Source organism: Hypanus sabinus, chromosome 6 (assembly GCF_030144855.1).
Source record: "Hypanus sabinus isolate sHypSab1 chromosome 6, sHypSab1.hap1, whole genome shotgun sequence".
Lineage (NCBI taxonomy): Eukaryota > Metazoa > Chordata > Chondrichthyes > Myliobatiformes > Dasyatidae > Hypanus > Hypanus sabinus.
Window position 1 is genome coordinate 69512666 of NC_082711.1, and position 14124 is coordinate 69526789.

The 14124-nt window shown below is 40.2% G+C and overlaps 1 protein-coding gene across 1 annotated transcript in view; it reads left to right on the top strand.

Annotated features, from left to right (window-relative positions):
- stk17a (serine/threonine kinase 17a) overlaps positions 1-14124 on the top strand; it is a 108837-nt gene that overhangs the window by 46760 nt on the left and 47953 nt on the right. The window contains exon 2 of the mRNA XM_059972371.1: positions 436-648. Within this exon, the coding sequence (XP_059828354.1) occupies positions 436-648 (213 nt within the window). The remainder of the gene's footprint in view (positions 1-435; positions 649-14124) is intronic.

Sequence of the window (14124 nt, forward strand, 5' to 3'; positions counted from 1 at the left end):
TCAGCTTTGTCCCCCTTTGCCCACACCTCAGCGAGTTCCGTGTACGCCATGACGCTGAACTCTTGTTCCGCCGGTTCCTTCTCCGAGCTTACCTCTTTGACAAGGACTCTCCTACACCCACCGATTACCCCTTCTCCCGTCTTCAACCCTCCTCCTCTTCATGGACACCCCGTTCTGGTCTTCTGCCTGCTCTGGATCTCTTTATTGCTAATCGCCAATGGGACATCAACCGTTCTCTTACTATCTTTCCTTTTGGTTAGTCCTGATGAAGGGTCTCGGCCCGAAACGTCGACAGTACTTCCCCTATAGATGCTGCCTGGCCTGCTGTGTTCCACCAGCATTTTGTGTGTGTTGTTGTTTGAATTTCCAGCATCTGCAGATTGCCTCGTGTTTGCTCCAGAAACCTTGAATATGTTTTGTCATTTTTCCTTGCAGAGGCAAATTTGCAGTCGTTAAAAAGTGCATTGAAAAGGCAACAGGAAAAGAGTATGCTGCCAAATTTATGAGAAAAAGAAGGAAGGGTCAAGACTGTCGAATGGAAATTATTCATGAGATTGCAGTATTAGAACTGGCTAAATCCAATCCATGGGTCATCAACCTGTATGAAGTATATGAGACAGCATCAGAAATGATCTTGGTATTGGAATAGTAAGTATATCTTTTAATTCTTTCCATTGTCTTTTGTTTCAATCTTGGTTTAAGAGTACACTGGGTAAATTATTGGACAAGGGCACTACAGGTAGTCCCCAAGTTACGAACGTCCAACTTATGGACAACTCGTACTTACGAACCAAGGAAGGAGAACACTGTCCACCATTTTAAGTCATTGCCGTTGACACTGTTGAGTGTTTAACTTTGTATTTGGCTTAAATTTTTCTTAGTAAGATTCACCCTGACCCACCTCCCCCCACCCCCCCCCACCCCCCCCCCCCCCCCATTCCGGTTGACTGTTGGCGCAGTCAGATCAACACCAGACTAGAGAATGGAAGTTCCTGAGTTCAATTTAGTGACAGACGGCTCCCGTGCTGGGTTGATGTCGATCCAGTGACTCCTGTGCTGGGTTGATGTCGAGCTTGCAACTCGACCTCAAAAAAAACCCACTGCCTCCTCCAGTATAAATTCCCACATGTGGAATATTGTGGAGGATCAAATACCCAAACCCAGCACAGCCCCCACATGTCCCATTTAACCTGTCTCAGTGCAGTGATCCTTAGGACCTAGCGGACCTCAGGAGCCAGTGCAGGTCGGGACCCACAGCCCGCAGTGTTTCTGTTCCATTGACGGGAAGCCATCGTGATTGAAAATAAAGTGGAAATAATAAAGTGTTTGGAAAGAGATGAAATGTCATCAGTCATTGGAAAAGCATTAGGTTACAGTCAGTCAATGATCAGAACAATTTTAAAGGATGACAGATAAAGTGAGAATAATGGAGCATGTGAAAGGCCCTGCCCCGATGAAAGCTACAATTATTACTAAGCAATGCAGTGGTTTAATTATTGAAATACATACATTTTTAAGTGTTTTATATGCATAGAAAGGTAAATTATATACTAAGACAAATGCTTGTCTAACTGATGCCAAATAATACCGGATGTACTTGTTCCGATTTGCGTACAAATCCGACTTAAAGGCGGACTCGGGAACGGAACTTGTACGTAACCCGGGGACTGCCAGATTAGTGGATTAATCAGTTCATTAAAATTGTTAAACCTTTGATATCTGTACACACTGGCCACTTTATTAGATATACCTGTAGAGTTGTATGTTAATACAGTACTAATGTCTAATCAACCAATCATGTAACAGTAACACAATGTATAAAAGCACACAGACATGGTCAAGAGGTTCAGTTGTGTTCAGACCAAACATCAGAATGCAGAAGAAATGATATTTAAGTGTTGTTGATTGATGTATGATTAGTTTCAGTATCTTGGAAACTGCTGATTTCCTGGGATTTTCATGCACAATAGTGATTAGCAGGGGTTCCCAATCTGGGGTCCACTGACCCCTCGATTGATGTTAAGGGTCCATGGTATAAAAAGAGGTTGAGAATGCCTGCTTCAGAATTTACAGAGAACAATAGAAAGAAAAACATTCAGTGAGCAGCAGTTCTGTGGGCAAAAATGTCTTGTTGATGAGACAAGTCAGAGGTGAATGGCCAACTGGATCAAGCTGACAGGAAGATGAGAATAACTCAAATAACTACATATTACAAAAGTTGTGTGCAAGAGAGCATCTCTGAACGCATAACACTTCAAACAAAGTGGAGAAGATACAGCAGCAGAAGGCCATGAACATACATTGTGGCCACTTCATTAGCTATAGGGAGTATCGTAAGACATGGGAGCAGAATTAGGCTATTCAGCCCATTGAGTTTGCTCTGCCATTCCATCATAGCTGATCCCAGATCCCACTCAACCCCATCACCTGCCTTCTTGCCATATATTTTGATGCCCTGAGCGATCAGGAAATGCTCAACTTGGCCTCCACTGCAGTCTGTGACAAAGCATTCCACAGGTTTACTGCTCTCTGGCTTCAAAAAAAAAGGAAATTAAAAAATAAATAAATAAAATTACTCCTTGCCTCTTTTCTAAAGCATCACCCCTCAATTTTGATGCTCTGCCCTCTAGTTCTGGATATCTCCACATCCACCCTATCTAGCCTTTCAATATTCGTTAGGTTTCAATGAGATTCTTAAGTCCAGTGAGTACAGGCCCAAAGCTGCCAAATGCTCCTCATACGTTAACCCCTTCATTCTTGGAATCATCCTCGTGAACCTCCCCTGACTCTCTCCAATGACAACACATCCTTTCTGAGATATGAGGTGCTAAACTGTTGACAAAACTCTTAAGTGCAGCCTGACTAGTGTCTTATACAGCCTCCTTGCTTTTTATATTCTATTCCCCTTGAAATAAATGCCAACATTGCCTTTACCTTCTTTACCACAGACTCAACCTGTAAATTGACCTTCTGGGAGTCTTGCATGAGGACTCCTAAGACCCTCTGCACCTCTGATGTTTGAACCTTCTCCTTATATAGATAATAGTCCGCACTATTGTTCCTTTTACCAAAATGCATTATTATACATTTCCCAACATTGTATTCCATCTGCCACATTTTTGCCCATTCTTCCAGTTTGTCCAAGTCCCGCTGCAATCGCATTGCTTCCTCAGCACTACCCTCCCTTCCACCTATCTTCGTAATATCCACAAACTTTGACACAAAGCCATCAATTGCATTATCCAAATAAATGACAAACAATGTGAAAAGCAGCGGTCCCAATACTAACCCCTGAGAAACACCACTAGTCACTGGCAGCCAACAGGAAAAGGCCCATTGTATTCTCACTCACAGCCTCCAGCCTGTTAGCCATTCCGTTATCCTTGCCAGTACCTTTCCTGTAACACCAAAGGATTTTATCTTAAGCAGCTTCATGTGTGCTACCTTCTGAAAATCCAAGTAAATAACATCCACTGCCTCTCCATTGTTACTCTTAAAACTCCAACAGCTTTGTGCTTTATGAATTGAAGTGCATTAGGTGGCAAGGAAACATTCCTCTACTTTCATCATGTGGCTTTCAAAGTTAAGAGTAGATTTATCCTCGAAGTACATGTAAGTCATTATATACAACCCTGAGATTCATTTTCTTGTGGGCATAGCAAATATTCTATAGAACAGTAGCCTTAATAGAATCAATGGAAGATTGCCCAACCTTGGCATTGAAGCACAGTGCAGAAGACAACAGACAGTGCAAGTACAAAAATAAAAAAATGATAATAAATAAGCAATAAATGTTGAGAACATGAGATGAAGAGTCCTTGGAAGTGAATCCATGGGTTGTGGGAACATTTCAATGATTGGGCAAGTGAAGTTGTACTGTTGGGTTCAAGAGCCAGATGATTGAGTAGTAATTGTTCCTGAACCTGGTGGTTTGAGTCCTGATTTTTCCTGTACCACCTTCTGGATGGCAGCTGCAAGAAGAGGGCGTGTTCTCGGTGCTGGGGTTTTCTAACGATGGATGCTGCTTTTCTATAGCAGCATTTCATGTAGATGTGCTCAATGGTGGGGAGGTCTTTACGTGTAATGGACTGTGCCATATCCAGTACTTTTTGTAGGAGCTTCTATTCAAGAGCATTGGTGTTTCCATACTAGGCTGTGACGCAGCCAGTCAATATACTCTCCACTACACATCAGTAGAAGTATGTCAAAGCTTTAGATGTCATGCCAAATCTCCACAAACTCCTAAGGAAGTACAGTCACTGCCATGCTTTCTTTATAATTGTACTTGCGTGCTGGGCCCAGGACAGTTCATTTAAAAAAAAGTGATATCAAGTGACTTAAAGTTGCTGACTCTCTCTTCCTCTGAGGACCACCTTATGGAACACTTGTTTCCCCCTCCTGAAAATAATAATCAGCTCCTTGGTCTTTCTGACAAAGAGTAAGAGGTTGTTATTATGGCACTTCTCAGCCTGTTTTTCAATCTTCCTTCCAGTTATGACAGTGGTGTCATCAGCAAACTTAAATATGGCATTGGAGCTGTGCTGAGCCACACAGTCACAAATGTAAAATGAGTAGAGCAGGGGGCTAAGCACACGTTCTTGTGGTGCACTTGTGCTGATGAAGATCGTAGTGGAGATGTTGCCCATCTGAACTGACTGAGGTCTGCAAGTGAGGAAGTTGAGGATTGAATTGCAGAAGGAAGTATTGAGGTCCAGGTCTTGGAGCTTATTGTTTAGTTTTTTGACATCTAAATGCTTTTTAATCTGTGGACAGAGTAGATAAGTGAAGGAAAAATTCCATTGTTAGATGGTACACTATCTTTAATACTGGCTTTTATTTTATCCACTTCCAGACATCCCACCTCTCCCGGAAGTTCCGGGAGTCTCCCACATATTGATAGCGGCTCCCTGACGCCTGCAAGTTATATGTAATATCCTGGAAATAGATTTTTTTTTAAAGCGGAAGACCAAGAGGAAGCATCCTAATAGGTCCACTTAGCACGAAGAGAGACCAATCAGTTTTCTCTGTGGGCGGGCTTTACAGTCGCCCCTCTCCCCTGCCATGGCAGAGTGTTCTGAAAAAAGAAAATATAAAACATACTTCACCCCAGACTACACTAAAGTGTACCCCTGCCTAATAGGGATCAAACATAATGACAGTCTTGCTTGCTGCACTGTTTGCAACAGTGGCTTCTCTATTGCCTAAATGACTGTAAAAGACATGTTGAGGTGAATTTCACAGGTCTCATTCGTTCATTAGCATAGCTAATGTTATTTCAACAAGTTGGCTAGCTGCTGAGGAGCTTGATGTCCTACGTGATCAGGCCAAACTCCCTGTAAACTTGCTTAAAGTTGTAATAGAATTAAAAAAATCAATTTCACGATAATATAATATAGGTACGTATTTTTTTATATCACATTTTCTGCATATACCCAACTTGGTTTACAGATTAGACAAAATCACTAAACTAAGCATTACATACACCCTTGGAGGTCGACCAGATGGCTGGGGAGGGGGGGGATATAGGGTTGTGGGGGGGTGGGGGTGCTACCTCCCTGAGATGAGTTTTTGCAGGGTGGGATATCTGCACTTCCAGCTGCTCCCAAATAATAGTATTCTAAGTATTATAGTATTATCTGTCTAGATAATAGTATTCTAAGCTGTGGTTCTGGAAAGGGCCAGCAAAAGCAGAATCACTTGGAGAACGGTATGTCACTTGGTATTCTGTTCAGCTGGACAAACCTATTTTTAAAAAGTGGGGAAACACCCCGCATACTGCTTTACAAATTAATTTTCCTGGCTGATTCTGCTGCCAGTGTGATAGGGTAATCGGTAGTGTGATATTGGGTTGTGTCCTTCTGATAAACACTAATCATCAGCCGTTGTCCATTACAGACCTTATGGTCTCTCTGCCCTTAATATAAAAGATTGCTTTCATCTTCAACACAAAGTTAGATAAATGGACATTTTATGATTGCTGCATTAGAGTTGCAGGAACCAGTTTTAATCCTGACTGTGGTACTATTTGTGTAGAAATTGGAGGTTTTCCTTGTGATGATATGGGTTTCTCCAAGCCCTTTATCTTTCCTACCCACTTTTCTTCACCTATCACCTACAAGCAATCCTCCTTCCCCTCCCCCCACCTTTTTATTCTGGCATTTTCCCCTTTCCAGTCCTGAAGAAGGGTCTCAGCCTGAAACATCAACCATTTCTGTAGATGCTGTCTGAACCTGCTGAGTCCTCCAGAATTTTGTGTGTATTGCTTTGGTTTCTCTTACATATCAAAAAAAGTGCTGATAGTTTAACTGGCTATTGCGAAGAATGTTGGTGAAATTCAGGGGCCTGGGGTGGGGGGGGGGGTGTGTGATATATATGTGGTGGAAGACGTTGCAGCAAAAGAAAGCCTTCACATTTATCTCTTGTGTTTAGCCTTAAGGTAAATATTTGCCCAAATTAGAAATGATCCAGTTATGTCTTTGTATGGTAAATTAGCATTAATCTTCTAACCAATTGTTTAGAAATCCCAGTGGCTAGGCATCTGGCTCACTGGTGTCCCTGTTCCTGTGCCTTCTTTAAACTAATGAGATTCGCTGGACAATTTTTACTATTATATGTAGCATCTTCTAAAAACAATGGTGAATTGAAAATGTGTGGGGATAATGGGTGTAACATCCAATAAATATGGAAAATCTGTTACTCTGAAACCACCAAAATCCTGATAGTTTGGTTGTATTCTCATTACAGAACAAAGAATGATGTATTTATCAGTACTTGCTCATATTGAGGAAAATATGGCAAGTTCTTCATGACTATCGCTTATGAAATGTCATTTATGTAGGGAAGTTGTCAATTTGTCCTAATGCCCTATAGGAAATAGAATAACTAATTTTGTTAATGCTAATTAAATGATGTACACCGAGGAACACCGAGTGCCAATGCTTTGAACAGGATCCTTGCGTTCACATAGGATTTTAACATCGGAAAACTGTATCCATGGTAGTGTATCATTTCCTCTGTTTGTACTTGATTGAAGAGTTGCCTAACTTCATGAATGAATCTGAAAACTGCTGTTTCGGAGAGAAGAGCTTCATCAATTGGTCCAAGCTAAATCTGGAAAATAACACATCCTTGATGATCTAATTAACAGAAAACTTTGTGGATGTCTTTCTTTGATGAAACTGTATTAAAGATTATGATGTAATCTGACAGAATATTCATGTTTATTGGGAATTATTCTCATATGGGACGGAGATGAAAAACCAGTCAAAATCACGCAGGCAAGCAAGATTAGTGACCTATGTGTAATTGACATTTTTGGTGTAGCGATAGGGAAACAATAGCACTTATTATATTTGCACTGATATTATTATCCTGTAGGATAAGCTACTAACAGTCCTGAATAATTCGCATTCATTAATCTAATCAGATTTTCAATTTCCTGCATAACTTTTTTTAAATTAAAATTGCACAGTCATTAAATTAAGTTTCACCTCTAGGAATAAAAAAAAACTACTTGCATGCCGAGCAGTTCTTGGCTGGTACCACTAATGGAAAATGGACTGAATCCAGTCATTAATGAGCACCACAAAATATTATTACTAGCTTGAAAAATACTTTATTTAAAAAAAGTACAGGAAAATTTACATAAAGTTAGATTTCCATAAGTCAAATCATTTTTAATCTGGGGAAGTCCTGTATAGTTTTACTAATATTAATTTCCTTCTGTTCCCCATGTTCACCTGCTTCTTCACTTTTTGCACATTTTCTTTCACAACCATTAAGGGACCTAAACAGCTTTCCAGTAAGGCAAAGATTTGCCTGTACCACTTCCAAACTTGTCTACTGCATTTGCTGCTGCTCATGTTGCCTCCTCTTTGTGCAACTGGATCCTTGATTTCTTCACTTGCAGGGCCCGGTCAGTTTGGATTGGCAACATCTCCATGATCTCCACCCACACAGGTGCACCTAAAGACTGTGCTTAGCTCCCTTCTTTACCTGCATTACGCTTGTGACTATATGGCTAAGCAGAGCTCCAATGCTATATTCAAGTTTGCTGATGACACCACTGTTGTAGGCCAAACCGAAGGTGGTGACAAATTAGCATATAGGAAGGAGACTGAAAACCTGGCTGACTGATGCCATAACACCAACCTCTTGCTCAATGTGCACAAGACCAAAGAGTGGATTTTTGACTTCAGGAGGAGAAAACTAGATGTCCATTAGCTAGCCTTCTGGAAGAGAGGGTCAGCATCTTTAAATTCCTCTGTTTAAAATTTCAGAAGACCTGTCCTGGGCCCAGCATATTAATTACAATTATGAAGAAAGCATGGCAGCACCTCGACTTCTTTGGGTGTTTGTGAAAATTTGGTATAACATATCAAACCTTGACAAACTTCTGTAGGTATGGAGTGGCTAGTATGTTGGCTGGCTGCTACAGTATGGAAACACCAATGCCCTTAACCAGAAAATCCTTCAAGAAGTAGTGGATACAGCCGAGTCCATCACAGGTGTAAAGCCCTCCTCACTATTGTGCACATCTACACAAAGCATTGTTATAGGGAAGTAGCATCCAACATCAGAGATCCCTACCACGTAGGACATGCTCTCTTCTCACTGCTGCTAGAAGAAAGTACAGGAGCCTCAGAACTCACACCACCAGGTTTAGGAATGATTATTACCCCTCAACCAACAGGTTCTCGAACCGAAGGGGATAACTTCACTCAACTTCACTTGACCCATCATTGAAATGTTCCCACAACCTATGGACTCGTTTTCAAGGGCTCTTCATCTTGTGTTCTTGATATTTATTTATCATAATTATATTTTATTTTGTATTTGCACAGTTATAACAGAAGACAATCAGTTTTCCATTGATTCTATTATTATTATTACTATTATTCTATAATGGGTTGAGAATGCTCACAAGAAAATGAGTTTCAGCATTGTACATGGTGACACATATACACTTTTACTTTTGAGCTTTGAACTCTTTCTTGTCAAAATCAAACACAGATTTGCAGAACCCCAACAATATGCTCATTCTGAAAGTGACTTGATAGACTGGGTTTGTTTTCTTTGTGATGGAGAAGGCTGAGGGTGGACCTGAGTGAAAGTTATGAAAGGCTCTGCTGAAGTTGATTGTGGGAAAATTTTCCACTAAGCAGAGATCCCTATGACCACAGGGAGAAGTTTAGAAGGGACTTGAAGAGTTTTTCCATAGAATTTGCTTGTAATGTGGAACACATTCCAAGGATGACAATGTACCAGTCTGGAATTGGGTTTGTGGCCATAGAAATGCCATTTGGCCCCTTTGTCTATGGAATCTGTGACATTTCTCTGTCACTCTTGAAAAGCAATGATGGACTAATTCTAGACCTTAACAACAGTTTTATCTGTAGTAGTGCAGTCTTAACAGTAGTAGTGCATACAAAAGTAAGACCAAAATTGTGGTCAAGTGTAATTTCATGGAATTAATTTAGCAGAAATCTTCAGGATGAGTTCATAAAATCCTTTGGAGTTGATTTCATAAATAAGCAGAGTGCAAGCTGTTTTAATTCTGGCCATGTACAGTGTGACTGGATTAGTTAATAATCTGCTCCTTTTGAAGCACTTTGATCATAATGTCAACTACTGCAGATGCTGGAAATCTGAAGCAAAACTTCAGGAGTGAGAGAGATTTAACATTTCAGGTAATTGACTATTAATTAGATGAAGCGCATAAGTATTTTCCTTTCTTTGATTTCTTAGGTTGAATATTAACAATAAAATTCAGTGCAGGTTTTGCAGCAGTTTATTTAGGGAAATTATTTGGAACTAGAAACTTGTCCTACGAGTAGGTTGATGTGCAAGTGGTCCACCATAACTTGAAGCTCCATTTTTATTGCACTGCATGTATTTATTTACCCAATCACTTATGTTCAGCATTATATGAAATGAAAACATAATATTTTAATTAGTATAATTTTCAGATGGTATGCAGGCAAAATACAAATTTGAAGCTTGATTCACAAACAAGAGAAGATCTGCAGATGCTGGAATCCAAACAACACACAAAGTGCTGGAGGAACTCAACAGGCCAGGTGGCATCTATGGGGAAGAAAGATACAGTCAACACTTCAGGCAGAGACCCTTCAGCAGGACTGGAGAAAAAAAGACAAGGAGTAGATTTAGAAGGAGGGGGGAAGAGAAACACAAGGTGACAGGTGAAACCGGGAGGGAAGGAGGGTGAGGTAAAGAGCTGGAAGTTGATTGGGGAAGGGGGAATCTGCTGGGGGAGGACAGAAAGTCATGGAAGTTACTGCCCCCTCCCTCCACCATTCCCCATCCCCTTTATTCCTACCCCCCCCACCTTATCCTCTTGCCTGCCCATGGCTTCCCTCTGGTGCCCCTTTCCCCCTTTCCTCTGTGGCCTTCTGTCCTTTCCTATCAGATTCCCCTTTCTCCAGCCCTATATTTCTTTCACCAATCAACTTCCAGCTCTTTATTTCGCTCTCCCTACCAGTTTCACCTATCACATTGTTTCTCCCTCTCTGCCCCCTCCCTTTAAATTTACTCTTTTTTTTCTTGTCCTGATGAAAGGGCTTGGCCTGAAATGTCAACTGTATTCTTCTTTTCCATGGATGCTGCCTGGCCTGCTGAGTTCTTTCAGCATTTTGTGTTTGAAGCTTGACTGTGTGTAGAAAACATTTAAGAATATTTATATGCATCATTGTTAGGACATGGAACAGCAGTTGATTGGGAAAATGAGACATGAGTTTTGTCCAGTTGTTTTCTATGTAATGATCCATTTACCTGAAAGCCTTTTAATCAAATTGTGGTTGCACATTTAATTCTGTTGTCTTGTTTGTGCTTGTTGAAGTAATTGAAAGAACCAAGTTTTTTGCCTTAGTGGAAATTAATTTGATAAACACAAAGGTTTAGTTGAAGGCAGTGGCAGGTCCTGATTTCTTTTGTGTCTACCATATGTTGTAGTAACAGGACAACTTATTATGTTTGAAGGGAAATTGTGCAATAAATCTCTTCTATATTTAACAGTCTGTACAGCTGAAAAGTGCGTAAGCATCAGTTTGCATCCTTTGACAATTGAAGAAGCCCTTTGTAGAAGTTTCCTGCAGAGGAACAAAAGCAAGTTTTATCCTTCCATCAACAAAATTTGTAGATTAAATGGAGTGTAATACCACCAATGTCGTCTCCACAAAACTGCCATATTCATGGGAAGTGTGAGCAAATCAACATTGGTGTCCTCTCTCCCAGGATAGCATTCCTGACATTGAGATCCCTGTACTGAGTCTGTGATCTTAGGCAAATCCTGTCATTCGGGACCCTGACAGCAGATTCCCAAACTAGCAGTAGCTATCCTTGAAACCCACATGAGAAACAAGTCGGTCTCTGTTCTGAAGAACTGTCCAAGAAGAAACGTAATGTGTAGAATTGTTAGTCTTTGTTGTGAGTAATGCAGAGTTTTTAACGGGTATGAAAAAGTATTTCTAGTTCAAGCTGCTGAGTCTAGTTGACTAGTGATAGATTTTATGGAAGAATTAGACAGCATAGCCCTGTTGTTTAATTCTGCTTTGAGATCAAAAGTAACAATGCATCTGGTGCATAAACTTGGCCTCATTGCTCACTGGTTTCCTGCTGTGAATTCATTATGTCATTGTTCTTTCAGTTGCATGTTACAGTCCTTGTTCATGGCCTGAAGCAGCATTAAGTAAAGTGGACTCTTCAGATACCAAGGGTTCATTGTTTAGTTAGGGCAGGATACTATTCATAGCAAACTTGGTCTGGAGTGCAAATTGCTTTCATAAGGGGAAGTTGGACTTTGTTTTTCCACAGTGGATTTGTGAGGGCAACATTTGTATAACGAGTTAAATTTCTTGATCCAGAAATTGTTTGTTTATTTGTGTGTGTGTGTAATATGTTTTTTTTCATTCACTCTATATTCCCGTAGGGTTGAGTGTGCTCCTTTGCTGTGGATTATGTTTCACATTTAATTGGCCTGTAAATTTGATCAAGGTAAATACAGATCCATGATGGCAAAATGGAGTCTGAGTTAATAAAATGGGCAACTTTAATATTTGTCTAATGTATTACAACTATACTGGTGTTAGAACTGAACTGATGCACAATTTTCTACAACACCTGATTAATTTGCCCTCCTGAAGTATTTTCAAAAATGTTTAATCTGGTTTTGATTCCTGAACTTTGACTGTAAAGTGGGTCATGGTTAATACTATTCCTTCATCAGTGGCCATAGGACTATCCTCAGCTGAACTGGAGGACTTAAATTGAATTTAAATATGCCACTGAGCTGATCGGACTTTTTAATCCTGAGCTCTATTGTACTTGTGTAGTTAAGCTGATTATCCATCACCTTATTTGAAAATGACTTGGTTTTACTTGACACTTCCTCGGTGTCTGAGTACAGCTGTATCTTCTCATAATTTACTACAGTTGCATTGTTAACAGGAAGAGTTGGTCGCAAAGAATGGTATCAAATGTGCACGAGAGTAAGTGTGGCACAAGTTCAAATTAAACTAACGTGTGGGAAAGGTGCCCTTCAGGATTTTCCTTTTTTGGTTTTCAAACTTAATTGAATCCAGTGTGCATACCCCTGATTTCAGATGATCAGGATTTCCTTATGAGGGAGAAAATAACACTAGTTGAGATCATGACTTGTGTTGTACATGTATAGTAACTTGTCCATGATATGTTTTTTCTATTTTCTGGTTCTGTTTATCAGGGATTTATAATTTTGCTTTTGCTCGGTTCTTCAAAGTTGGTTACTGTAAAAGCAAATGAAGTTTCACATGTTGGAAATATGAACTAATAAATGCTGGGGATACTCAAGCAGCTCAGTCAGCAACTGTAGAGAGGGAAATGAGGCTAATGTTCCAGTTTGATTTTTTTTTTGATTTATTGGGGCTGAGAGGGAAATTAATTAGTCATGATAAAATGGTGAAGCAAACTCAATGGACCAAATGGCCTAATTCTGCTCCTACATATTATGGTCTTATTCAAGATTTTCTGATTTCATTCATTTAATTATTGGGTGCTTATTAAGTGTGACTCCAGGTAGTTCTGATTTTAACACATTTGAATTTTGCCAGGAATGTTCTCAAGCCACAATTCTTAAAATGTGTTTTGCATAATGCCTCCTGCTAGTCTCTCGGCTGTTAGGCCAGAGGCTGCTCTTGACTTGATGTTACCTGACTGTATAGCACCTATCATTGAGCTAACAAGTGGCAGGTAACGTCAGTATAGAAGAGTTTACAGTGAGGGACACTTAAAGAAAAAAACTGAGTGTGATTAATGGCAGGATGTAGACCTGATGCAAGAAAATCAAAGTTCAAATTAAAGTTATTATTAAAGTACATCTATGTCACCATATACAGCCTTGAGCTTAGTTTTCTTGTGGGCATACAGTTATTCCAAGAAACACAACAGAATCAGTAAAAAAGCACACTCAATAACCAATGTGCAAAAAAAAACTGCAAATAGAAAGGTAATAAATATCCGACATGAGATGAACAGTCCTTAAGTGATTCCATAGGTTGTGAGAGCAGTTCATTGACGGGTTGAGTGAAATTATCCACTTTGGTTCAAGAGCCTGATGGTTGAGGGGTAATAACTGTTCCTGATCCTGGTGTGGTGTGGGTCCTGAAGCTCCTGTACCACCTTCCTGATGGCAGCAGCGAGAGAGCATGGCTTGCCTGGTGGGGAGTCTCTGATAATGGATGCTGCTTTCCTGCGACAATGCTTATTGTGCAGGTGTGCTCAATGGTGGGGAGAGCTCTATCTGAACGGAGTAATTTCCACTTCCTGTAGAATTTTCTGTTCAAGGGCATTGGGGTTTCCATTCCAGGCCATTGTGTAATTATGGTTATTATGAAACTTAAATGCCTTCAGCCTTAGGACTCCTCATGAATGAGACAAAAGTATTCAGAGCCAAACTAAGTAACAGGGGTTAAGATTCAGAACAATTGTGTTTCAGTTAATTGATGGGGCAGATTTTTAGGGCCAAAGCTTCCTTCTCTTACGCTATTCATTTGGTTCTTCACTCTATCAGTACTCTATTGTGGCTGTAGATGATATTACTGTATAACTTGCATTCAAAATGCTTCTAAC